A 25295-nucleotide genomic window follows, 5' to 3' on the forward strand; every position below is an offset into this window, starting at 1 on the left:
CGCTCCGCGGCATGTGGGATCTTCCCGGACCGGGGCACGAACCCGTGTCCCCTTCATCGGCAGGCAGACTCTCAACCACTGCGCCACCAGGGAAGCCCCATTATTCCTCTTTTAAAGAAAAGGAAACCAAGGTCCAGAGTGGCTACCCAAGTCTGCAAAGCTAGTGAGAACTGAGCTTAGAACTCAGGATTTGTGACTCCTAGACTAGTGCTAGGGTGGAGATGTTTGCGGGGTCTTTCTAGGAACCCAGGCTCCAGACAGGTGGGTAAATGAGTGACGCCGGCAGGGCAGGGACTGGTAAACTGAGCACCCAGTTTAGCGTTACCAGAACTTCCGATTTTTCAAGGGAAGCCACAACTCTTTTTGTATGAAATATTCTCAGTTTTGTCTGTTGGCCACACAGATACCTCGGGCTGCCTCTGGTCCTACCACACAGCACCTGACCTCACTCTGTGTCTCTGCCTCCTGGTGGGTGCCCCATCATGGGGGAGAGAGGGGCTCAAAGCCGGTGAGAGTGGGAGGGCAGAGCCAGGTGGGAATCCAAGCCTGGGATTTCCCTGCTTTCCAGGCTGTTAATGTTCGGGCTCCAAGAAAACCAGGATAAAGGAGCCATGCTAGGATCCCTGCTGGGCACTATGCTGTCTCTGCGTGAGCCAGGTCTTTCTCCCCTGCTTCCTGGTCCCATTACTAACCTGAGAATAGGGGGCTTCTCTTCTCTCAACACTCTTTGGTCATAGGACCCCCACCCAGCCGCAACTCTCAGGTCCTGTGTGGGTGTGTAGGACTGGGGACTGCATGGGTGAGGTTAGCTTTGAGGGGTGGGTGGGGTGTGGTGGAGTCCAGTTGTTTCTGGGGGGCCGGGTCAAATGGAGAGTGAGGGAGTGGTGCTGCCCCTTGGGAGAGTCCCAGAGCCAGGGGCTCCCTAGATTCTGGGTATTAGCCACCCAGGCAAAGCTGCCCTGCTTGGTGCCACTGTTTATCCTCCTGTCTGGTGCCCAGCCTGGGCTTACTCTGCCTGGAAGGAGTTTGGCAGAGGGGGTGCACAGTGAAGGGGAGGCTGAGACCAGAGAGGAATTAGGGGTAATGGGATTGGGGGTGGGTGGGTGGGAGGTGGCACTTAGGATCTCATAAATTTTGGGAACCTGGGATTGCTTCCTATTTTACAGATGAGGAAAACAAGGCTCAAAGTTGAGCAACTTGCCCAAGGGCTCCTTGTCAGGGGCCAAGCCTGGCAATCTGCTCACTCTTCTGCACTGAGCCTTACCCAAAGGCCTCCCAACCTGGGGGACTGGGGAAAGAGTGGGAGAATTTAGGGTTCCCAGGTGCAGAAAATGGGGACAGGGTGGAAATCATAGCCCAGAGTGTGCTTAGCAATCCTGGGCATTTGTGGGCTGAGAGAGGTGATAAGGCATTTATTGGAGGCCTCAGGATGGGGTGACAGCATTGGGCTCCCCCAGGGATACCAGAAGCTTGGGAAGGTGGGAGCTGTGAGGGAAGTGGGGGAGGTTTCAGGAACGGAGTTGGAATGGGGGAGAACCAGTGGGAATGTCCACAGCCGCAGGTGGGAAGGCTGGTAGGCTTCGGGCGACATGCAGGGCTGAGCAAAGACGTGTGTGTGTGTGTGTGTGTGGCACCTCTGGGGGCTTGAAGAGCTGTGCTAAGGGGTTGGGGGGATCGGCACCTATCCCGTGTGTGGGGGGGGGCACCTCTGGGGGCTTGAAGAGCTGTGCTAAGGGGTTGGGGGAGCGGCATCTCCCGTCGGAGCGCGCGGGGCGCTGGGGGCTGGGGGTAGGGAGGTGGCGGCGGCGGCAGCGCTACCTGGAGGCGCGGTGGCGGGCAAGTGCCCGAACTGCACAGCGATGCAGAGGTCGTTGTCCAGGGGGAACTTGTGGCAGTGCAGCATCTCGGGCCAGGGAAAGCCATAGGCCTCCATGAGCGGCGCGCAGCCGGCGCGCACGGCCTCGCACAGCGAGCGGCAAGGGTAGATGGGCCGGTCGAGGCAGACGGGCGCGAAGAGCGAGCAGAGGAAGACCTGCGTGTCCGAGTGGCAGCGCTTGGCCAGCAGCGGCAGCCAGCTGCTCGCCTGCTGCTTCACCTCGGCCAGGCTCTCGTGCTCCAGCAGGTTGGGCAGCCGCATGCGCTTGTAGCCCACGGTGTGGCAGAGCGGCAGGTCGGCGGGGATGTCGAGGCACTGGGGCGGCTTGGAGTACGAGCGCCCGTGCAGCGCCTCGGTCTGCCAGCCGTAGTAGTCGTACTCTTCGCCGCGCCCCGGCGCCCCGTGAAGCGCCCCCAGCAGCAGCGCCAGCGCGGCCGCCCGCGCGCCCCCCGCCGCCGCCCGCATGGCTGCACAGGCCCCCGATGCTCCCCTGCCGCTGAGGTCGCCCAAGTGGGTGGCAGCCTCGTTCCGCGCCCGCGCGCACAGAGTGATCCTGGCGCCTCCCACCTTGAAGCTCCAGCCCCGGCCTCGCCGCGCGCCCCAGCCAATCTCCGGCCGCCCGGCCCCCGCCCCGAGGCGGGGAGGCAGGGTGGCGCACCCCCTCCCGCCCCGCGCCTCCTGTCCCGGGGCCTGCGCGTCCCGCTCAGCGCCGGCTCCTGCGCCCCTCTCCCGCTCGCCCACTACCCTGCCACTGACCCAGCCTCGCCTTGCGCCTCTCCCCGGGGGCTCCCTCACTTCCCTAGGCTTTTTCCTCGCCCCTCGCCTTCTCCATCCTTCCTCCTTATCTCTCTCCGCCACAGCCTCTCCTGTTCCTTTTCTCACTCACTTCACTTGGTTATCTCTCCGTCTCGGCCCTTACCACTCTGCTCTGCTTTCTTTTCCCTGACACCTCGGTTCTCCCTTCTCTGGCAGGAGGCTCCTGGCTGCCCACACCCTCCTGGTCCAGGCAGGCAAGTTCTTCACTCCCAGTCCAAACGCATTTATTGAGCTCCTGCTTGGTGCCGGGCAGCGTGCTGACTGCTGGGGAATCAGAGAGGGATATGATCCAGAACCCACCTCCGGGACATCACAGTGTAGTGGGGGCAAAGATAATCATACCTGCTATTTAGTGAGCGCTTATTAAGTGCTTCAGACACTGCACAGCACTTCACAACCTTATCAACCATTTCCAATGATAGCTAACACTTATTGGGTACTTCCTATGTGTCAAGTCTGTTCTGAGCATATTGCGTAAACTACCTCATTTAATTCTCATAATAATGCTATTAGGTGGGCAGATACTATTACTATCCTCACTTTACAGATAAAGGCACTGAGACAAAAAGGTTAAGTAAAGATTGGTGCCAGGACTTGAACCCAGGAAGTCTGATTCCAGAGTCAGAGCCCAGATATGACCAGGAGGTCTGGATTCTGAGTCTGCAGGCTTAATGACTGTGGAGGGAGGTGCTCAGAGAGGTGAAGTAACTGGCCCTTGGTCACACTGCTAATAGATGAAGGAGCCATGATTTGAGTCCAGGTGTTGGGTTCCAAAGGCCAGGGTTTAACTACTCTGCCCTAAGATAAATTCCAGCTTAGGGTAGGAAATGCTGAGGGAGGAGACTGTACCTCCTCTGGGAGCCTAGAGAAGGAAGAATTGAGGAGGATATCCAGGGAGGCATCAGAGAGCAGGCAGCTTTCAGGAACCCCATGTCTGGGGTCTTTTCCTTGTCTGGACCCTGCCTTCCATTGGCTTTCCTGTGGGAGGAACTTAGGACAAGAGGCTTGGGGGTGGGGTGGGGGGCTCCTTCCTGAGAACCTAGCTGGAGAACTGACTCCCCAGCCTTTGGTGGGGAGGTACGCTGGGGAGGTGTCTTGTAGGGGGGTTTGGGGTACTATGGGGGGCCAGGAGTTCTGGGGCACTTGCCGCCTCCACTCTTGCCCTAACATCCTCCCCATCCTCCTGAATGTTTCCAGGCTCCCATCTTCCCATGGATCTATCCTTGCAGTGGTAGTGGAGAGGGGTGAAGGATCACTTCTCTTAATATTCAGCAGACACACAGGAAGCACTTACTGTGTGCAAGGCTCGAGGTGTGTATCCCACAGATAGGGCTACAGAAATACAAAAGACATAGGCCCTGCTTCATCTGATCCAGCTGTGAGAAAAAGACACAAGGCAGGGCAGACGAGGCAGAAGAAAATTAAGCAGACAGAGCCCTAGGGTGGGACAGGATGTTCTTTTGATGTCCAGGATGACCTAGTTGGGTCTGGGGAGAACAAGCTTTCCTGCCCCTTCTCCCTCTCCCAACCCCAGCTTGAAGAGGTTCTGGGGATGACCACTCAGAAGGTGAAGTACCACTCCCTGCAGGGCCAGACAGTGTAGTAATGGTGCAAGAGCCTGGACTCTGCAGACGGAATGAGCCAGGTTCAAATCCAAGTGTATACTCTCTGAGTGACCTTGGGCAAATACTTAGCCATTCTGACCCTTCATTTCTTTGTTTGTAAAATAGAACCGCCTCAGCAGTTATTGTGAGGGGCAAACAAGATGGTGCATGGAAAGAAAGCCTCCTGCACAATGCCAGCACATAGTAGATACCTAAGAATGTTAGATTGCCAAGGGATGTGTGACTTTAGGGTATAAGTGTGTGTGTTCTGAAAGCTCCCTCGGACCCCTTGGCCCTGGCTCTGGTTTGGGGCTCTGAGCAGCAGTTCTGTTCCCTGCACTCCAGCTTACCCCTCACCACCACCTCTGGGCTTGGCAGGGCTTCTGCACTCCAGGGGAGGTGTGGTTTCGGTCCCTGGCAGGGTGTGTTGGAGCTCCCAGATGGTTGTACAAGGTGCTGGCTCCCTGCGTAGCTGGTCTCCTGTGCTGTTCTTGGCATCCCAGTGCCTGGCCCGGACAGAGTGAGGCATTGTTCCTGCTGCTGCTTATGTAAGAACTACACATGGTCTGAGAGCCGGGGGAGTCTGTACCTGGCAGTTCCAGGGGCTCCAAAGAGCAGAGGGGCCAGGCTAGAAACTTCCTGGAAGAGGAGGATGGGTAGGCTTTACCCGGCAACTCTGCCTTGGGGACCCCCAAGGCGCCCTGACAGGGGGCCCATGATGAGATTGAGGAGGGAAGCCCTTCACAGGAAAGGAACCCAGGTGGGGGGCTGCACCCTGGGGTAGCTGTTGAGGGACGCTCTCCCGCTGTGGCCAGAGAAAGGAGGAGGCTATGCTCTGATGTCGTATCCCTTTGTGATGAGGCTGTCCCAGGACCTAGGCAGCTGGGTGGGACACCTGGCATGCTGGGCATCTGTCCATCTTGGAGCGTCTGCTGTCTGTCCAGGCACACGTTTCCCCCAGCTGATGGAGGGAACCACTTGTTCAAAATGTGTATTCATGGTTTGTTGTGAGCAAAGTTCTACAGAGAACTCTTAGATTAAACTTGCTACTTACGGGGAATTCCCTGGCAGTCCAGTGGTTAGGACTGCGTGCTAAGATCCCGCAAGCCATGCGGTGTGGCCAAAAAAAAAAATTGCTTAATTATGTTATCAAATCCTACATTTTTCTACTTTGTTAGTGCCTACTTCAGTGGTTCTCCTTGTGGTCAGGGTTCCCTTGAGGGCCCCCAAGTGCCTTTCAGGGAGTCTGCAAGGTCAAAATTGTACATAATTTGAAGATCCACTCAAGGTACAAGATAGACCCATGTATTTTAAGGATTTTACTCTGTTGAGTAAGAAAAGTTTATTGATGTGGATTCAGATTCTACATTACAACCAACATTTAAGGAATTGTCACCTGTCAATTTTTTTGTAGTATCAATTTGATAGCCATAATATCTAAAAAGGCTATTAAAATATTCTCTTTTCCAATTACATTTCTCTGTAAAGCCAAATTTTCTCCATATATGTCAACCAAAACAACATGTAACAACAGATTGAATGCAGGAGATATAAGAATCTGACTGTCTTCTATTAAACTAGACATGAAAGAGATTGCAAAAGTGTAAAACAGGGCTTCCCTGGTGGCACAGTGGTTAAGAATCCACCTGCCAGTGTGGCTCTAAATGCTTAGACAGCCAGCTCTGCGGGGGGAGCCCTTCTCTGTCGCATGTGCTGATTTCCATGGGTAAGTGCTCCCACCGTGACCCACTGCATCACGGAGCACAGGGTTGGAAAGCACCACATACAACCAGCTCTTGCTGGGCGAACCCACCACTGTAATCTGTGTGCGACTGTGTAGTGTGGGTGGGAGTGTGGAGTGTGGTGCTGTGTGTTTTTGTGTGTGAGAGAATGTCTGCGGTGTGTGTAGGAGTGTGAGTGTGTGGGGTAGTGGAGGAGGTGGTTGAAGCCCAGAGAGCCTAATGGAGTTGGCGGCGGTCACTTAGGCCAGCGTCCTCCTTCTGCGGGCCTCTGGGTCCCCATCTCTGGGAGCAGCCAGGGAGAAGCCAGAGAATAACGTTGGCCGCCCAGGGAAGGACAGTGTTATAAAATCTCTTTCCTTCTCCCCCAACCCCTCTTTCTCTCTCGGGCACGCACACACCTCGCAGTCGTAGTGTCCTCTTTCCAAACAGACTAATGACATCAAAGACCTGCTGCAGGAAGGATTTCATTGCTTTCTCTTTTTCATAGACAGAGGAGGCTAAGACACAAAAGGGGAGCCGACCTGGCCAAGACCACACGCTGGGCTGCGTGGTCCGCACAGGAGCCAAGTCCTGACTGCCCCAGGAATGGGGAGGCTCCAGGATGAAGCTGTGGGATGGGTGACCACAGCTCCCCTGGCCAGAGGTGCATCAGGTACTAGGCAGAGGTGCCCAGGGACGAGGGGGCTGCACTTCCATCCTGGAGCCCATCTCTCCCCTCTGCTGCCCCCATCCATCTCTGGGCCAAGCCTGCTTCCCCTAGAGAGAATCCAGCCCTGGAGGCCCCTCTGTAGGCAGTGTCAAGGGAGGGCTGCCGGAGCCCTGGCCAGGGATGGACCATGGCCTTGAGGGGCTTTTGAAGTCCCTGGGATGACCTGCAAAAAAGAGGTACATTTCACTGGGGAGAGGGCAGTGGCCACGTGGGCTCTACACTCACCGAAGTCGCTGGAACACATCTCACAACTACTGAGCCCGTGTGCCACAACTACTGAAGCCCACGCACCTAGAGCCCGTGCTCCGCAACAAGAGAAGCCACCGCAGTGAGAAGCCCGCGACCGCAACTAGAGAAAGCCTGCGCAGCAACGAGGATCCAACGCAGCCAAAAAAAAAAAGTGAAACAGTGCCACTCTTCTCACTAAATTTTTTTGGTTTGTAAAATGTAATTACTTTTCACAAAAATTTGTTATTTATTTGACATATAATGGGATTATTGCGGTTATTTGAAATGAATTAGTATATAAATTTTTTCTCAGTTTTCATTTTAACCATTGTAGATGTTGATGTAAATGGTAGATATCTATATAAACAAAAGTTCTTTGATTTAATCTAAAACCTCAATAATTTTTAAGAGTGTAAAGAGGTCCTGAGACCAAAAAGTTTAAGAACCACTGGCTTACTTCCTCTGTTCATTTCTGATAGAGGTGTATAAAATCTACTTTGTGAGGTTTGCTAATTTTTCCTTTTCTTTTTTTTTTTCTCTTGATTCAATTTTGCTTTATATACTTTGAAGCTGTGTTGTTAGGAGCATAAAGTTCCTTTTAAAAAAAATTTATTTATTTTTGGCTGCGCTGGGTCTTCGTTGCTGCTTCCGGGCTTTCTCTAGTTGCCGTGAGCGGGGGCTACTTGGCTATGCTTTGTTGCGGTGCGAAGGCTTCTCACTGCGGTGGCTTCTCTTGTTGCAGAGCACAGGCTCTAGGTGTGGGGGCTTCAGTAGTTGTGGCGCACGGACTTAGTTGTTCCGCAGCATGTGGGATCTTCTCGGACCAGAGATCAAACCCGTGTCCCTGCACTGGCAGGCGGATTCTTAACTACTGCATCACCAGGGAAGTCCCTGGAGCATAAAGTTTTGTGATTATTGTATGTTCTGGATGGATTGTAATTTTTATCTGTATGAAATAGCCTTCTTTGTTCCTTTTAATCTTTAGTCTTGGGAAAAATAACTCCATGAACTAACATTTAGCTAATGCCTGCTATGGGCCAGGCATACACGAGTAAGAGTCTCAGTCCCAGCCCATGTGGAGGACGTGGACACACGAAGGCAGTGAAGTGCAGCAGGAGGAGCCAGGGCTTTGAGTCAGACTGACTGGTGGTAAATTCTGACCACATCCTAGTTGTGTGTCTTTGGACATATGTCTATTGAACTTTAGACCTGCGTTTATTCATTTGTAAAATGTGGTTAGTAATGTTTATTTACTGGGTGGTAGTGAAGATTTACTAGATAAAGGAGGAGAGAAGCACCTGGCAGAGTGCCTGGCATATAGTAGCTCTGTGATCAGAGCTATAACAGAGCCAGGAGCCAAGAGATCTGCCCCATTCGTGCCTCTATAAAGCCTCTGGGAGAGGCAGTGTGTAGCAATGGGGAGTGCACCATGCTTGGATTCTGAAGATCTGAGTTGTATGTTTTCAACTTAATAGCAAGTCCTTCCCACACCTTGAGTCTAAGGTTACTCATCTGCGGACGTGAGGAGGAATGCAGTCTCTGCCCTGCATTCTCCACGGGGCTGTCTTGAGGATAATGAAGAGGAAGGGGACTGGAATGATGACAGAGGTGAGGTTGTGAGGAGCCTTGGCTTGAGGTGGGACCTCTTCCATCCCTGGCTGTGAGGAGGTCCTGCCAGCACAGGCTTGCCTGCCTCCTGGAGGGCTGGGATGCCCGAAGAGGTGAGAAAGAATCTTGTCCTTACTCCAGAGCCTCCTGGAATTATCTGCCTTTTACAGTCTCAGTGTTCCTCTGCCGGGACACCTGTTTTCATAGCAGCTGCTGCTGAGTGCTCAGCAAAGAGTGCAGGGTGAGTGGTTTGTGAAGTTAAGAGAACTATTAGTGCTATAGCAGGGAACCATTTCTGTTGTCTCCCGGCATCCTCCCATCCCCCACCACTTTCTATAAGAGGAAACTAGAACTTGACCTTCCTGACTTCCAGTCTAGTGCTCTTCCTATCACACCTACAGCAACGCTTTACTTTGTCGACCGTAAAGTCACCATCTGTCCCATAGGCCCCCAGCTGCGCCGAGCCTTCCTGCTGCGCAACCTGTGCAGTTCAAGAAGGCCTGTTCAGGATCTCTGGGTGCCCTGGTGGCAGTGGGGGCCTGGTCCTGGAGGGGCTGGGCTCACTGTCACTGAATCGAGCGGCCAGGGAGGTGACGTAGTCCTTCCTTCTATGAGCCTGGACACCAGCAGGCTCTCCATTTGTCCTGGATCTCATGTGGCTCTGCAAAAAAAGCAGAGGCCAGTCTTATCTTGGGCCTGGGTCTTGGTCTAGTCTAAGAATGACTGTCTGAAGTACAAAAGGAAGTGGGGTGGAGGGTGGGCACGGCTGCTAGTCTCTGGACGGGGCTGGGATGGAGAGAAGGCTGAGTAATGCTCTCCTCTTCTCTCTGGGTCCCCAGCACACCTGGGAGCCCCGAGCTGTGGCTGGTGGGCAGCCCAGCTAGAAGCACATCAGAGAGGCAGCCAAATGTTTGGGTTAAGACCACAAACTCTGGGGACTTCCCTGGCAGTCCAGTGGTTAAGACGCCGCGCTTCCACTGCAGGGGACACAGGTTCGATCCCTGGTTGGGGAACTAAGATCCCGGATGCTGTCGGCATGGACAAATATTTTTAAAAAGGAGGAAGAAGAAGAAAAAAAAAAAGACCACGAACTCTGGAGCAAGACTGGATTCTAATTTCCTCAATGCTACTTGACCTTGGGCGAGTTATTTAACCTGTCTGTGCTTCAGTTTCCTCAACTGTAAAATGAGGATAATGACAATAGTGCCTTATAGGATTATTGGGAGGATTAGAGTTCATTTAAAACTTGCTTAGAATGGTGCACAGAGGAGAGCTTTCTATATAATTGTTAGTTAAAACTATTGAACATTGGCATGACAATGGTCTTTAGAGACTGTCACCAGATTCTGTGGCTCTTTGCTTCTAAATTTCTCGTAAATACACCTGTGCTGTCCCTTTTCTCTCTGCTCCTCCTCCTCAATGCTGTCCCTCTTCACTGCTTGGGGCTGCCTTCTGGTCTTGTTTTCCACTCTGCAGGAGTGAATCATTTCAAACTGCAAACATGGTAGCCTCACCCTTCAGCTCGAGACCCTCAGTTGATCTGATTGCTCTTAGCATAAAGTTCCTCCCAAGGCTCCAGGTAGGCCAGGCCTTCCGGCTGGGCGCGCTCGTAGAACCCCAGACCTCCCTATGCAGCCCTCATCTGCTCATCATCTCACTAGGTTGATTTTTTCCATTTCTGGCTTCCCAGTAGGCTGAGGGTTCCACAGAGGCAAGACCTGTCTTGTCCCTCTCTGTTCCTCTGGCTCCTAGCATGCTGCCGGTCACGTAGTAGATGCACAATACATGTTGCATGAGTGAATGACTGACTGGACAGATGAATGCTTGGTGGAAGGAGGTGGCAGAAGAAAGGAGTCTTTGGAGCCAGATGGGCTCAGGTGGGAGCCAGCTTCCTTTAACCTTTCTTGGTCTCTGTTGGAATTCTTGGGAGGCCCAGGGAAGATCAGTAGGAGGGCTATAGGGTGACTGTGGGGAGAGCTGGTGAGGACTGAGTGGAGTAAGTTGAGTAGCATAAGATGCTTGCTGAGGGATTGGGGGTGATGGACAAGCCCCCTAAGGTCATGTAGACTTCCTCCGCTCCCTCCTTCCCCCTACTCTCTTGAATACTTGTTTAGGGCATCCTAGGTGCCTGGCATAATGCTCTGTGCTTTCCCATACATTACCTCATTTAATTATTCCAATAGCACTATGAGGGAGGCATTATCATCCTCATTTAATATGAGAAAATTGAGACTCAGAGAAGTTTAGTAACTTGCCCAGAGTCACACAGCCAAAAAGCAGAGACAAGACTTGAACCCAGGATTTCCCCCTGTGGCTTGTGGATTCCTCTCTGCATGTGAGAATGTCTAGAGGGAGTTCTACCTTGTCTAGCACTGACCCAAACTGCCTTGCAGGGGAGGGGGAGCCCTGGGGCCAGAGCAGAAACTTCAGTGGGACTCAGGTAATGAGGCTGCAGCAGGTTTGGCCCTGGTTGGCTGGGCCACTGCCCTCAGGGAGTATGAGGTCTAGAGGGGCAGCCAGCCGATGAACAAACACACAAGTATCTTCTAATCACAACTAGAGTGGGCTCCTAGTTGGGGGGGTGGAGAGGTGCCCCAAAGCCTCTCGGTGGAGAAGAGAATGAGCACTGAATGCAGAGTCAAAGTCACCTATGATTAGGCTTTTGCCTTTACTGCTTATCTGGGAACTTGGATGAGACACAACTCCTGGTGCCTCAGTTTCCCCATCTGCAAAATGGGGACTTTCCTTTTGTAGATTTGTTGGTAAGATTAAATAAGTACCTGAAGATGCGTAAAACTGCTCTAGTGTAAGTGCTGAAAGAGTTTTGTGCAATCGCAGGAGGTGGGTGGTGCACGGCTCCCACTCTCAACCCTGGCTGTGGCTGCATGGGGCCCTTGGGACCCCAGATTTATAAAATGTTTCAGCTGAAAGCTATTCTCTATTCTGCTGGTTCCTGACCACCCAGGGTCTGGGGAGGAGCTACTAAAGCTTCATAAACTATTCGCCACGTTTCCCCAAATCAACATAGAATGGTGCATTTGCCTGTAAATAAAAGAGCAGATTTCTTTGCTTTTGACTAGAATTACATGCTCTCAGGATGGAACTCCTCTCATGCTGAACAGAAGTCAACTGGCAGTCCATGCCTCTTTGACTAATTTGAAAACCAGAGGCTGGGAGAGGGAAGTGAGTGGCCCTGTAAGGGGAACTATAGGTCAGAGAGGCCCCAGGGACCTTTGTGCTCCAAGTGCAAGGGAGGAAGTCAGGAAGCCCCCAGGAGGTCCTGGAGGGCAGGCTGTGGAGGGGAAACCCAGGGCAGGAGTGGCTGGGGTGAGGGCTGGCTCTTGGGGGAACCCTGGGCAAACAATGGCCTCATTAAGGAGAGGGTACGGGTGGGGAGAAGCCGGGCAGGGCCACGGCCAGTGAATCTCCTCTCCCCCACTCTAGCCAATGGAGCAATTGTCCTCTGCTGTGAGGGAGCTGGGGCCTTGGCCTGGGAACTGCTGGGCGCTTTCCCTGAGGGCCACCGAGGTGGTCACAGCTTCTTTGCCTGGCCCCAGAATGGGTCTTCTGTGCTCGGACGCTGAGGGTTCCGGCTGTAGTGGGGCTACCTGGTCCTTGTTCTTCCAGCTGGCGGCGGTTCAGGGCATGGGTGCCCACACAAGGCTCTCTGGAAGGGGCTCCTACTTTCGTCCTGCCCACTTCTGGGAAACTGAGGCCCCAGTTAGGTTTGTCTGAGACCTGGGCTCAGCCCGCTTCTTTTGGCTCTCCCGTTCCCCACTCACCCACTGTGCTGTGGCCTTGGATGGTCACTCGATGTCTTGGCTCTCAACTGTTTCAGCTGTAAAGCAGGGGGAGTTGGGCTAGAAGTGCTTCTCAGCTGGATGGATAGGCCGCCCCTGCCTGGGTTTGGTCATCAGGACCGCTGAGGCTGCTGCTGGCATTTACTGGGCAGGGACCAAGGATGCTAAATTCCTGTATCGTCCAGCCCAGCCCTGCACGACCAAGAGTTGTCCTGCCCCAAAGGCCGGCAGAGCCCCTGTGGAGAAGCACTCACGGATCAACACTTTTCACCAATGGTGTTTTTATTTTTATTTTATTTTTAAAAATTTATTTATTTTATTTATTTACTTTTAGCTGCGTTGGGTCTCCGTTGCGGTGTGTGGGCTTCTCATTGCAGTGGCTTCTCTTGGTGCAGAGCATGGGCTCTAGGCATGTGGGCTTCAGTAGTTGTGTCATGCGGGCTCAGTAGTTGTGGCTCGCTGACTCAGTAGTTGTGGCTCGCTGGCTCTAGAGCACAGCCTCAGTAATTGTGGGGCATGGGCTTAGTTGCTCCGCGGCATGTGGGATCTTCCCGGACCAGGGCTCAAACCCGTGTCCCCTGTATTGGCAGACGGATTCTCAACCACTGCGCCACCAGGAAAGCCCACCAATGGTGGTTTTTGTTTGTTTGTTTTGGTTTTTTTTAAGCGGTACACGGGCCTCTCACTGTTGTGGCCTCTCCTGTTGCGGAGCACAGGCTCCGGACGCGCAGGCTCACCGGCCATGGCTCACGGGCCCAGCAGCTCTGCGGCATATGGGATCTTCCCGGATCGGGGCACAAACCCGTGTCCCCTGCATCGGCAGGCAGACTCTCAACCACTGCGCCACCAGGGAAGCCCTGCCAATGGTGTTTTTAAAGTAAGGCGATCCTGTTTTCAAATAATGTGGCTTGTGGGAACTCAGCAGATAAGACAGAGGAGAGGGGTCGAGTGTGGTAAGGGCTAGGGTGGGCCAGAGCCCTACCCACCAAGCATTCCCATCCCCAACAGTGGCCATTGTCCAGTATGAACTCTCTCCAGGGGTGCGTGCAGCCGACTGGGCCCTATTTGGCTGTTCTGATTGGTCAGACCTCTGTTCTGATTGGTTGGTGGCTACCCTCATTGGTCATGTCCTGAAATCAGTCAGTGTCTGCATTGTGACAGTTTTTACTCCTCACCCCTGCATATGCCCCATGGTTTTTTGTTTTCGTCTAATAGTTGGAAGTATGATGGGCAGGTGAGGTTTGGGGTTGACTTCCTGTGCCTGTGAATTGTCTCTGGCCTCCTGGACCTACCTTGACTAAGCCAGCTGACATGGGCTGTCACAGGACACACCCCACAGCCAGGAGGGGAGAGATGTTCCCAAATTTGCAGTGTGAGGCCATCAGCTTGGAAGCTGGTTAAAATACCCATTCAGATTGCTGGGCCACCTGCAGATTCCAGTTCAGCATATGTCACTCTCAGGTGGTTCTGATGCAGTGACCTGGGGACCAAGATGAGAAATGCTGGCCTCGGAGGAGGCTGTGCCCGCTCCCTACTTCCACCCCTCCTCCTGTTCATGGTTGCAGCCACTCTCCAAGGCTCATGGACCTCCTTGAGGCTAAAATGAGAACTCTTTCCCTTCTGGAAGCTCCACACGACCTGCCTCCTCTGCCTGGGGATGTGGTTAGTTGGCTTCCTGTCCTTCTTACCTTCCCCAACACCCGGCTCGGGGCTCTGATTAATAAACAGTGTTAGCAGACATTTGTATTTCCAGGCATGGTGCTAAGTTCATTATCATCTCATTTAAACCTCTCAGCAATGCTGAGAGGTAGATGTTATTATCATCCCTGTTTACAGATGAGAAGTCAGAGGTGATTGAGGAACTTGTCCAAGGTCACACAGCTGGGAATCTTCCAGATGGATCTGACTCTACTGCACATATTTTGAGTACAGGCAGGGCAGCCAGCCTGTCCCTCCGTCTGCGATTTCATAATCACCCTTCAGTGAGTCTGACCCATGCCGGCACCATTGCTATTATTAGTAATATTATTGATGAGGATTTTAATCTTAAGACTTCCCCAGGGTTCATGTTTAAGGTGAGATCCTCCTAAGGACAGTGGTTGAGAACTGCTTGGGTCCTGGTGAAGATAAGTCATCTTTATAGGGTGTTTGGGAGTCACATCTGTTATCTTGCTTCATCCTTATAGCAACTGAGGGAGACACACACAGTCAATCCTCATTTTACAGGTGAAGAAATTGCGGCTCAGAGAGGTTAAGTATCTTACTCAAGGTCATCCAGGCAGAAAGCGATGGAGCTGGAATTGAACAAAGCTCTGACTCTCCCAACCTTCCATGCTTTTCCACTGCCCCACGAGTCTGAATTATGCCAAGGCCAGGAAAACTTTCAGGCCTTTTTAGCCCCCCTTGAAGGGCTCTGAAGACAGCTCAGGGTCCACTAGAGACAAAGAGGTCTGTGCCCTCTTGACCTAGTTATGTGGCCACGCAACTTGGGGTCAGGGAAAGGTGCATTCTTTCCCCTCCACTCACATTACCCAGCCTTTGGCTTCCTGGAATTTTTGTTAAAATTCCAAATCACTTGGCACTAAGTTCTCTTCCCCACAGTTTTTGCAAACAGGAACCAAGCACCCTTCAGCTTCCAGACTGCACACTTTCACACCCTCGCCTGCTTTAAACTGGTGCCAAGTCTCCTTCAGGAGAAAGCAGATACATAAGCAGGACAGCCAGACGGCCAGAGAGTTTGGTTGTTACTTCCTGGGCCCATCTCTGAGGGGGGCAGAAAGGACCCCAGAGGCCCACAGATCCCATTGTGGGTCTTTGGCCTGCCACTCCCTGTGCAGCCTTGGGCTTGTACCTCCCTTCTCTGGGTCCCAATCTCCCCATGTCTTAAAAAAAAATGCCATCCTGGTGAGAGGGTCAGATGAGATAAGTATGTAAAGAGGTTTTATCACTATTATATTTGATTACCTGAAGGTCAAGCTTGTTAAAAAAACTCTCTGCAGTGATGGACATGTTCTGTACCTGTGCCCTCTAATCCTGGAGCCACTAGCCACTAGCCACTAGCCAGTAGCCACCTGTGGCTACTGAGCTCTTAAAATGTGGCTAGTGCTACTAAGGAACCAAATTTTAAATTAAATTATTATTATTATTATTATTTTTAGTGAGATGAAATTCACATATCATGAAATTAACCGTTTTAAAGTGAACACTTCTGTGGCATTGAGTACATTCATAATGTTAGTCAACCACCTAAAAATTTCTAAAAATTTTCATCACCGCAAAAGGAAACTCTGCCCACATTAAGCAGTTTCTCCCCATTCCCCTTGCCCCCAGCCCCTGGAAACCACCAAGCTTCTTTCTGTCTCTATGGATTTGCCTCTTCTGGACATTTCATAGGAATGAAGTCATACAGTATATGACTTTCCGTGCCTGGCTTCTTTCACTTAACAGAATGTTTTTGAAGTTCATCCATGTTGTACCATGAATCAGTACTGCAGTCTTTTTAATGGCTAAATAATATTAATTTTAGTTAATTTAAATTTAAATAGGCCCATGTGGCTGGTGGCTACTGTACTGGACAACCAGGAACCTCTGGAGCCCTTCTGGGTAAGTGAGGAAACAGAACCTCCAAGTGTCTGCTGGTAGCTGAGGGGATGCTAGGGGAAAGTGGAAGGAGCCTGGAGGATGAAAAGGCTGAGAAGGGTGCCCCAGGTTCCCCAAAGGAGCCCAAAACTGTGGCTGATGCCTGGCATACTTGGTGTGTTATGTAAGTTAACTCATTCCATCCTCGCAGCATCTTTTGACATGGGTCTGACTTACCATCATCCCTATTTTATAGAGGGGAAGACTGAGGCTCAGAGGGGTTAAGTCACTTGCCCAAGGTCACACAGCTGGTAAGTGAGAAGAGATGGGTCTATGAACCTGGGTCTGGTCCCTTCCCAGGGCCCATGATCTTCACCACTAGGCTACACAGTCTTTTGACCCTGATCTTGGGAGCTGCCCAGGTGAAGGCAGATCCAGGACTCCAGCTGCACCTGCACAGACCTGCACACCTTGAGGCAGGGCTTTCTAGGCAGGGCCATCCCATGTCAGCCTTCCTGAGCTAAGAACTGCTTGGGACCTGGGTCCCTGCCTCCTTGGGAGTCAGGAAGGGGCGGCTGATGGGACAGAAGAGGATAAGGTGTAGCCTCCCTCAGTTCCCCATTGCTTATCAATGAGTAACCTGGCCTGTCAGGGCTCTCCGTGTCCTCTTTGGGCCTTCTTTGGCCCTCCTTGATCTGGGAAGGAGACTCGGTTAATTACAGACCCAGAGTAAACAGGGCTGGGATAACTAGCAGATAGCTTTCCTGGCTGTGCTGCCCTTTGCCCTTTGGGAAGGGGCAGAGAGGGAAGGGGAAGGAGTGGTCCTAGGAATGTCTTTGGAGTGGGGGAGGGAAGACTGGCTTCCTGGGGCCCCAAAGAGTCAATGTGTATGTCCTTCTGGAAAGAAAGCCCTCTGCTGTCCTCCCTGTTTGCTGTGCTCTGTCAGAGAGCTGGCCAGTGAGACTCTGACGTTCATCTCTTTTCATCCATCCCCTTGTCCAGCCCCCCCCCGATCCATCCATCTTTTCATCCTCCCTTTCAATATCCTTCCATCCTTCCTTTCTTCCCTTCATCCGTTGTCCCCGTATCCGTTTTTCTTTTCTCTTTCTCTCATTTAATTCATCCATTCTTCCCTTATTCTGTCTATTCATCTGAAAGTCCCTTCTTCCTGCCCTCCATCTCTCACTAATCTTCATATCTTTTCTTACCTTTTTATAGTGACCATGTGTTTCTTGAGAAGACTAGGGAGGAGTTTGTGGGGAGTCCTTTGAGTCATGGGCTTCTGAGTCGGGACCCCTGTGTGGCTCTGGTGGAGTTAGCTGCCTGACTTCAGACACGCTGGCCACATGCTCAAGGTTAGATGGAGTCTCTCCCCGAGGGAGGAGAGAACCTTGTTCCTTCAGTCTAGGGACCACATAACTGATTCTCCAAGGGGGGACACTTGGAGAGTGAAAGGGGGTGGTACTAACAGTTGCACCCGGGCAATGGAGTGACCTGGGACTGCCCTGGGCACAGCAGAACATCTGGTCCCCCTTCCTCAGTCCTAGCAGGAGGGCCTGTGCTCAGACAGCCTTTCTCTCCCAAAGCTGAGCCTGGATTTGGGGTTGGTTCTGTCAGTAGCAACTTGCATCAGCATGAACCCCTTGGTCAGAGTTTGGTGTCTGACCACATCTGGGAACCCACACTCAGTATGACACGGAACAGCCCTGGCACGGCTTTCCAGAAGTTGTTTCATGCTAACAATGCAGATATCATCATACCCCTTCACAGATGAGGAAATTGAGGCTGAATCGATTATCTAAAGCCTCACAGCTGGATCAATAAATCCCTCAACCCACTCCCAGTTCACTCAATAAAATAATGTCGCACCTACAACCCTGTTTCCAAACCCCAAACCTGTGCCCATTTTATAGATGGGGCACCCGAGGCTGGAGTGGGGAAGGTGACTTCCTAGTTAGTCCGTGGGCTGTGCAGTGGTGGAGACTTTGGCAGTTTAACCGAAGGGCAGGCATGGGCCCAAGGACTCCAGGAGCTAACAACAGCAGAATGTTAACAGTGGCTACCATTTATTGAGCCCCCATTGAGTGCCAGGCCCAGTCCTGGGTGCTTTATACATTTTGTGGTGACTCAGCCAGTTCAGGTGGGTGAGCAAAATGGCAGCTAGAGAACAGACCCCCTTAGTCCCCTTTCTTCCTGCTCCCCGCCCTCCTGCAGAGCTCTTGGGTTGATCTGGGGGCAGGATGTGTCCTCCCAGGGCCCGGCCACCACCCATTAATCCCTAACTGCTGCAGCTGGGAGATAAGATAGCACCAGCCCATTAATCAAGGCTGCCTGGCAGGGAGGGTGGGGGTGGGGTGAGGACAGCACCACCTCACAGGTGGAGATAAGCCCCCTTCTACCCTCAGGGGCTGGGGGTAGTGGAGGATGCTGGGAAGTTTGGCCTCAAGTTCCAGTCCCTGGTATCTGGGCGTGTGGGTGGAGACTACACTGGGTACGGGGGCAGGTAACGCTGGGAAAGGTAGCCTCAGGGTGCAGGCTGGGTTGAGAGGAGCCAGGAGACCTGGGTTCCAGGCTCAGTGCTCCCCCGGCTGCCTCTGTCTTTAGATAAGCCACCGCACCTCTCTGGGCCTGTCTCTGCATCTGAATGAATGGGAGGGGGCTGGGCTAGACGACCTGGAGGGAACTTTCACCATGCATGTGCTCAGTGACCTGTGCTGGGACAGGTGAGGTGTGGGCTCACCTGACAGCAGGAAGAGGGCAGAGGCACTGCCTTGGCTAAGGGACAACAGGCTAGGTGGGATTTGCCCCAGACCCCATGTTAGTCACCCTCACAGGAGAGCAAGTAGGCAGTGGTGGTGGTGCTGGGCGCTAGGGATGGGACAGGAGAGGGGAAATGGGCCTTCGAGCCACAGTGCCCTTCAGGGCGCCACTCACTACTTCTGGGGGCTGGAACTGTGGAGTTTGATTACTGCCTTGTATAATCTTGGGTGGGTACTCAACCTTTTGGCACCTCAGTTTTCCCATCTGTAAAATGAGGATGGTGGTATTTCCCTCCTGGGATTTTTGTTAGGAAGATAAATGTAAAGTGCTTATTAGCTCAATGCCTGGCAGATGGCAGATGCTCAGTAAATATTAGTGATTATTCTTTCTTTTGTGGCCAGCTCCACAGGGCCTGGACCCTCTTCAATGTGGATTCTCTGTGACCACAGCTATGGGGAGGAGATTGGGGCAGCTCATCCCTAAAGCAATTGCTGGTCCAAGGATGCTGATTATAAAGTGTATTAGTTATATTTTTTTAACTAATAAATGGCAAACTTAAAACAGCAAACATTATCTCCACAGTTTCTGTGGGTCGGAAATTCAGCTGCTTAGATGGGTAGTTCTGACTCAGAATGTCTCATGAGGTTGCAGTTAGGATGTTGTCCAGGGCTGCTGTTATCTGAAGGCTTGACTTGGGCTGGAGGACTTGCTTCCAAGTTCAGTTCTATGGGCTGCTGGCTGGAAGCCACATGGGCAGCTTGAGTGTCTCCATGATGTGGCATCTGGCTTCTATGGATCGAGTGATCCAGAAGCAAGCATGGAGGAAACGTAGTGCTTTTCATCACCTGCTCTCTGAAGTTGCACCAATCCCGCCCCCCCCCCCCCCCCGCCCCCGCTTTATTCCATTTGTCACTAAGGCCAGCCCATGCTCAAGGGAAGGGAGGAATATCAGAGACAGACACATGCAATACCAGCTTTTCTATGCCTGGGTGCTCTGTGCTGGGAACTTGACACACATGATCTCTAATCCCCACAGCCACAGGAATTATGTTTCTTTTATGGATAAGAATACAGTGGTTCAGAGAGGCTAAGTGATTTGCCCAAGGTCACCCAGCCAGGAGGTACCTGTGGCACTGTCTGGTCTTGGGAGGCCGTTTCCCATCCCAGGCACCTCCCAGCTTCAGCCACACCCAAGCCAGCTTTGGCTTTGAAGCCACATGTGACCATCTTGGGTAACAAGGCTTCCTTAGATGTAGGATTAGAAATAATATATGAGGCACACCTACACAGGGCATGTAAAAAGCAGGGACTTTTAGAGCCACACTGACCTGGGTTCGGATTTTGACTCCACCACCTTCTCTGTGCCTCTGGTCTATATGGTGAAGTAATAGTACCCACCCTGCAAGTACAGATGAGGTATGCGTGTAGTAGGTGTACTGAGCTAGCTGTTTATTATCATGGGGTGGGACCGGGTAGCTCTCAGGGCTGGGCTGCTAGAGGGCTGTCTTCCCTCTGAGTAATGTGCTCTCCTGGTGGAAGCAATATCCCCCCTCCTGGTCTGGGGTCCCCCATCCAGGCCTTGCTTGGCAAAGACAGAGCATCTGAGGCATTTGCTGCTTCAGCAGCCCTGTAGGTAGGGCTGAGGCCAGCGAGTGCTCCAGGGTTGCAGGCCTCAGGGCAGGAGCCCCCTCACTGTGGCAGGACTCAGGCCAGGATACTGACTTCCTGCAACCCCTCCCTACCCCTCCTGGCTGGGAGCTCGCCTGAGCCCCTTACTCCTTCCTTCCCAGTGTTTCCAGCGTCTCCATTGTTTCCAGAGTCTCCAGTGTGGAGGGACCTCCATGTACTTGCCCACTTCTGCCAGCAGGGGGAACAGGCGCTGTGTCTGGGAACCTGAGAGGCTCCAGGCCCCCTCGTAGGGGGTCTCCGGTCCTGGAAGCTCCTCAGTGGGGTGGAGTGGGATGACTTGGAGTCGAACTGGCAAGGGTGAAGCTTTCATCGCCCGTGAAGGGAGCCGCCTCTGGAGCCCTAGAGCCCAGGTTGGGGCCATGGGAAAGGAAGAGAAAGGGATCCAGAAGAGGAACAGAAGTAATCATTTCTCACTCCATAATCTGTTTAGTGAATGTCGTTCAGTGCCTACTCTGTGCCCCGGACCGTGGTGGCCCTGGGATCCCATGTCAGATGTGGACCCTCACAGGGCCGATGTTCGAGTGGGGAGGCTGGGGTAGGCAGATGTGTAAATGGAGTAATTGCAAACATGATATAAAGGACATAAACAGAGGGCTGGGAGAGGCAATGTCTCGGGGCCTGGCTCCACTGCTCAGCTAGGTGACCAGGTGGGGTTGAGGTGAAGCCAGTCTGGGAATCTTGGAGTGGGAACCACTTCTACATGGTCTTTCTAGCTTCGGGGTCCCATTGTCACCAGAAATCACCACAAGTCACCATAGGACTTGACTACCAGCAACCTGCAGGATCATCCGTGGAGCACACTCCTTGGAGGCCCTACAGTTGGACAGGCCTGGCTTCCAGCCTGACTTATTCACTTGCCAACTGTGTGATCTTGGCTGAGACACCTAACTTCTGTTTTGACATCTCCAAGCACTAACAGGGATTCCTTCACAGCGTGCAGACTGGAATGTATTCATCCAGCTCTGCCTCTGGCCAGCCGGGGGGCCTCAGGCTCGTGTGTTAGTTTTCTATTGCTGCGGTAACAAACGTCCACAAAGTTAGCAGCTTAAAACAACCTACACACATTTATTATCTCAGTTTCTGTGGGTCAGGAGTCCAGGTATGGGTTAGCTGGGTCCTCTGCTCAGGGTCTCACAAAGCTGCAGTCAAGGTGTCAGCTGGGAGTGGCGTCATCTGAGGCTTGGGGTCCTTTCCCAAACACACATGGCTTTTGGCAGAACTAATTTCCTTGTAGCTGTGGAATTCATCGAGGCTGCATCTTCAAGGCCAGCAGCAAAGACCTTTCTGCTGTGTCACCGGCTTTAAAAGGACTCACCTGATTAGGTCAGGCCCACCCAGGATAATATCCCTTTTGATTAGCTCAAAGTCAACTGACTATAATATTCCATTATATTCACTTCTTCCACCCACACTCAAGGGGAGGGGATTCTTTGGGCCATGTACACTAGGTGGTGGGAATCTTGGAGACCATCTTAGAATTATTAACATGATGAAATTATTTTGACTAGTAATCATGTAATGATCAGTAATGTTTATTTTCTTAAATTGTTCTCTAGCTTCAAAACAAGCAAACACAGAAGAAATTTCAATTTTAAAGATATTGTTCAAATTCAGTAAAATATTTCACATATAAACAAAAATAGTGCTTACCAAACAAAAGCGTTCTACTTCTCACTTCACACTCTGTATCACAGCTTTTGATTTTAAACACAAAACAAGCCTCCAGTGGTCCCATAGAATGACAGAATTGAAGGAACTCAAGTTCTGGGGTTTTTGTTTGTTTGTTTTGTGTTTTCAAACCCAGTGAGCTATCATTTTTTATTTTGAATTTACTGTTTAAATGCAGGAATGTGTCATATCATAGGGTTTGGGGACACAAATTGCACCTGAATGAGCTTGAATGAATCAGAACAGTTAGGAACTTATCCCAGAAACACACAGGCAGGAAGTAAGCAAGATGTCCTTCATCAAGTGAATGGATAAACTGTGGTACATCCATACAATGGAATATTATTCAACGAGAAGAAGAAATGAGCTATCAAGCCATGAAAAGACATGGAGGAACTTTAAATGCATGTTGCTAAGGGAAAGGAGCCAATCGGAGAAGGCTACCTACTGTATGACTCCAACTTTATGACGTTCTGGAAAAGGAAAAACTATGGTGACAGAAAAAAGATCAGTAGTTTCCAGGGCCTTGGGGAGGGATGCATAGGCAGAGCACAGGGGATTTTTAGGACAGCTAATGTATTTTATATAATGTGGAATGGTGGATACATTGTATATTTGTCCAACTCCATAGAAAGTACAATGCAAAGAGTGAACCCTAATGTAAATTGTGGATTTTAGTTAATAACAGCTTATCAATACTGGTTCATCAGTTGTGACAAATGTACCACACTAATGCAAGATGTTAATAATGGGGGAAAACTCTGTGCACTCAAATTTTCTGTAAGCCTAAAACCACTCTAAATAATAAAGTCTATTAATTAAAAAAAAATACCACATGTGCAGATAAGTCTGCGTATATCAAATGCTGCCCAGATAATTGGAGCTTTCCGAATTAACTGTCACCTGGAATACGATGTTTATTAAAGGATAAGTAATGAAAATGTGCAACTTGGAAGTTAACATGTATTAAAGCCCAGTGGTAACCATGGGGCTTTAATACACCTTAAAAAAAAATTAATTAATTTATTTGGTTGCACTGGGTCTTAGTTGTGGCAGGCAGGCTCCTTAGTTGTGACATGTGAAGTCTTAGTTGCAGCATGCTTGCGGGATCTAGTTCCCTGACCAGGGATCGAACCCAGGCCCCCTGCATTGGTAGCATGGAGTCTTATCCACTGCACCACCAGGGAAGTCCCAATACACGTTTTTTTTTGTCTAATTTTTTATTGTCTAATTTTAGAAATTAGACTGACAAGAGATTTTTGAGGGAAGGATATTTTATCACTGATATAGTTTAAAACTGCTGCTTGATGATAACAAAATGGAGACTGACTTTTGGATTGTTTTACTGGTTTTAAGATTCTCTGCCTTTGCACCCCTGTTTCGCCTGCACTGGGGTGGACCACGCCTGCCCCACCCTTGGTCCACCACTGCCAACAAGCCGGTGTTCTCCATCTCTGCACAGCGTGTCACTGGATGCTGCATCACATCTCGTGAGGTCTTGTTAACGGGCAGGAAAGGAACTATTTTTTTTCTCATGTCTTTTAAAAATGTTTAATTTTCAATAAACTTTACTTTTTAGAGCAGTTTTAGGTTCACAGCAAATTTGAGCAGAAAGTAGAGAGTTCCCATATACCCCCTGCCCACCACATGCACTATCTCCCCCACTATGGACATCCCACAGCACAGTGAGTACATTTTGTTTGTTACAATCGATGAACCTACATTGACACATCATTGTTACTCAAAAGTCTGTAGTTTACATTAGAGTCCACTCTTGGAGTTGTAGTTCTATGAGTTTGGGCAAATGTATAACAACATTTGTATGTATAACAACAAATGTATAACAACAAATATATCCACCATTCAGGAGAATAGTTTGACCTAAAATCCTCTGCCTGTTTATTCTTCCCTCTTCCATAACCCCTGGTAACCATGGATCTTTTTATTGTTTTCATAGTTTTGCTTTTCCTGAATGTCATAGAGTTGGAATCATATGGTCTTTTCAGATTGGCTTCTTTCACTTAGTGATAACGCATTTAAGTTTCCGCCGTGCCTTTCTGTGGTTTGATAGCTCATTTCTTTTTCTCACTGAATAATATTCCTTTGCATTAATGTGCCACAATTTATTTATACTCTCGTGTCATGTGTTCCTTTCTAAGGCAGTCGCTGGCAAGGGGAAAAGAATTATCACATGTGACTGACAGGTGTCACTTGGAGCAGAGTCCAGCCTCCTGTGAAGCTCAGGCCACCTAATACGAAAACATTCTTGAAGGGTTATTTAGTGGGGATGGAGTGGGGAAGTGGTGGTTGGGTGGGTAACCAACAATGTTTGCTCCAGGGACCACATCTTTTTTTTTTTTTTTTTTTTGAATAAATGAAAATTTTTTTCTCTCTGTGAAACAAGTCATCTTAGAAAATCTGAAATATGCATAAAGGTAAAATAAAACATAAATTACAGCTCCAGCTTCTGATAATTATATTGTTAGTATTATATGGTATCTCCTTCCAGAATTTTCCATTTAGTTATAGGGACACATATAATGACACATTAAATCAGGACTCTTCCTCTTCCAGGTCTGGCTGAGGCATGAAGACCAAGATGCCCCACAGAAGAAGTTGTAAGGACAGACACTGTGGTTGAGAACCAGGGAGATGGCTGAGGGCAAAAGAGGATTAGGAACTGGAGATCTGGGGGACTTCTGAGAGAGTTTTTTCGTAGAAAGCTGTGCTATGAGTCCCAACCCCTTGGACAGTTGGGGTTCCAACCCCAAAAGGGAGGGGGTCCCCCTTACCTCAAACCTGTTAAGGTGAGCTTCAAGGAGACCCCTTGGGGAACTTGATGTATGTCTCCTGGAGTTTGAGGGGGCCCAGGAGGTCATGTCTGACATAAATCTAAGGAGTCTAGGGAATTCCCAGGTGGTCCAATGGTTAGGACTTGGTGCTTTCACTGCCGGGGCCTGGGTTCGATCCCTGGTCAGGGAACAAAGATCCCACAAGCCGCATGGTGTGGCCCCCCCCCCCCCACAAAAAAAAGGAATCTAAAGGTGAGTCTGTAGCTTTCAACTTGAGAAGGCAGAGCAAAGGGTGAGCAACAAAAACCCATCTGCTTTGGGAGCCAACTCCACTTCCACAGATGGCGAGGCAAATGATGTGAGCATGTTTCCTGTGGACTATCTGGGGCCGTGCGTGAGGGAGAGGTGGGTGTGGCCCCCACCC

General features: G+C 50.8%; 2 protein-coding genes across 2 annotated transcripts in view; one reads left to right on the forward strand and one right to left on the reverse strand.

Annotated features, from left to right (window-relative positions):
• Positions 1–2414, reverse strand: part of SFRP5 (secreted frizzled related protein 5) — a 5674-nt gene extending 3260 nt beyond the window's left edge. Inside the window, exon 1 of the mRNA XM_007126157.2 lies at positions 1819–2414. Coding sequence (XP_007126219.2) covers positions 1819–2341 — 523 coding nt within the window. The 5' untranslated portion in view covers positions 2342–2414. The remainder of the gene's footprint in view (positions 1–1818) is intronic.
• Positions 1–24333, forward strand: part of ZFYVE27 (zinc finger FYVE-type containing 27) — a 56971-nt gene extending 32638 nt beyond the window's left edge. Inside the window, exons 12-13 of the mRNA XM_007126152.4 lie at positions 15929–15986; positions 23436–24333. Of these exons, the coding sequence (XP_007126214.1) occupies positions 15929–15986; positions 23436–23634 (257 nt within the window). The 3' untranslated portion in view covers positions 23635–24333. The remainder of the gene's footprint in view (positions 1–15928; positions 15987–23435) is intronic.
• The last annotated feature ends 962 nt before the right edge of the window (positions 24334–25295 follow it).

The sequence above is a fragment of the Physeter macrocephalus genome, chromosome 20 (assembly GCF_002837175.3).
Source record: "Physeter macrocephalus isolate SW-GA chromosome 20, ASM283717v5, whole genome shotgun sequence".
Classification (NCBI taxonomy): domain Eukaryota; kingdom Metazoa; phylum Chordata; class Mammalia; order Artiodactyla; family Physeteridae; genus Physeter; species Physeter macrocephalus.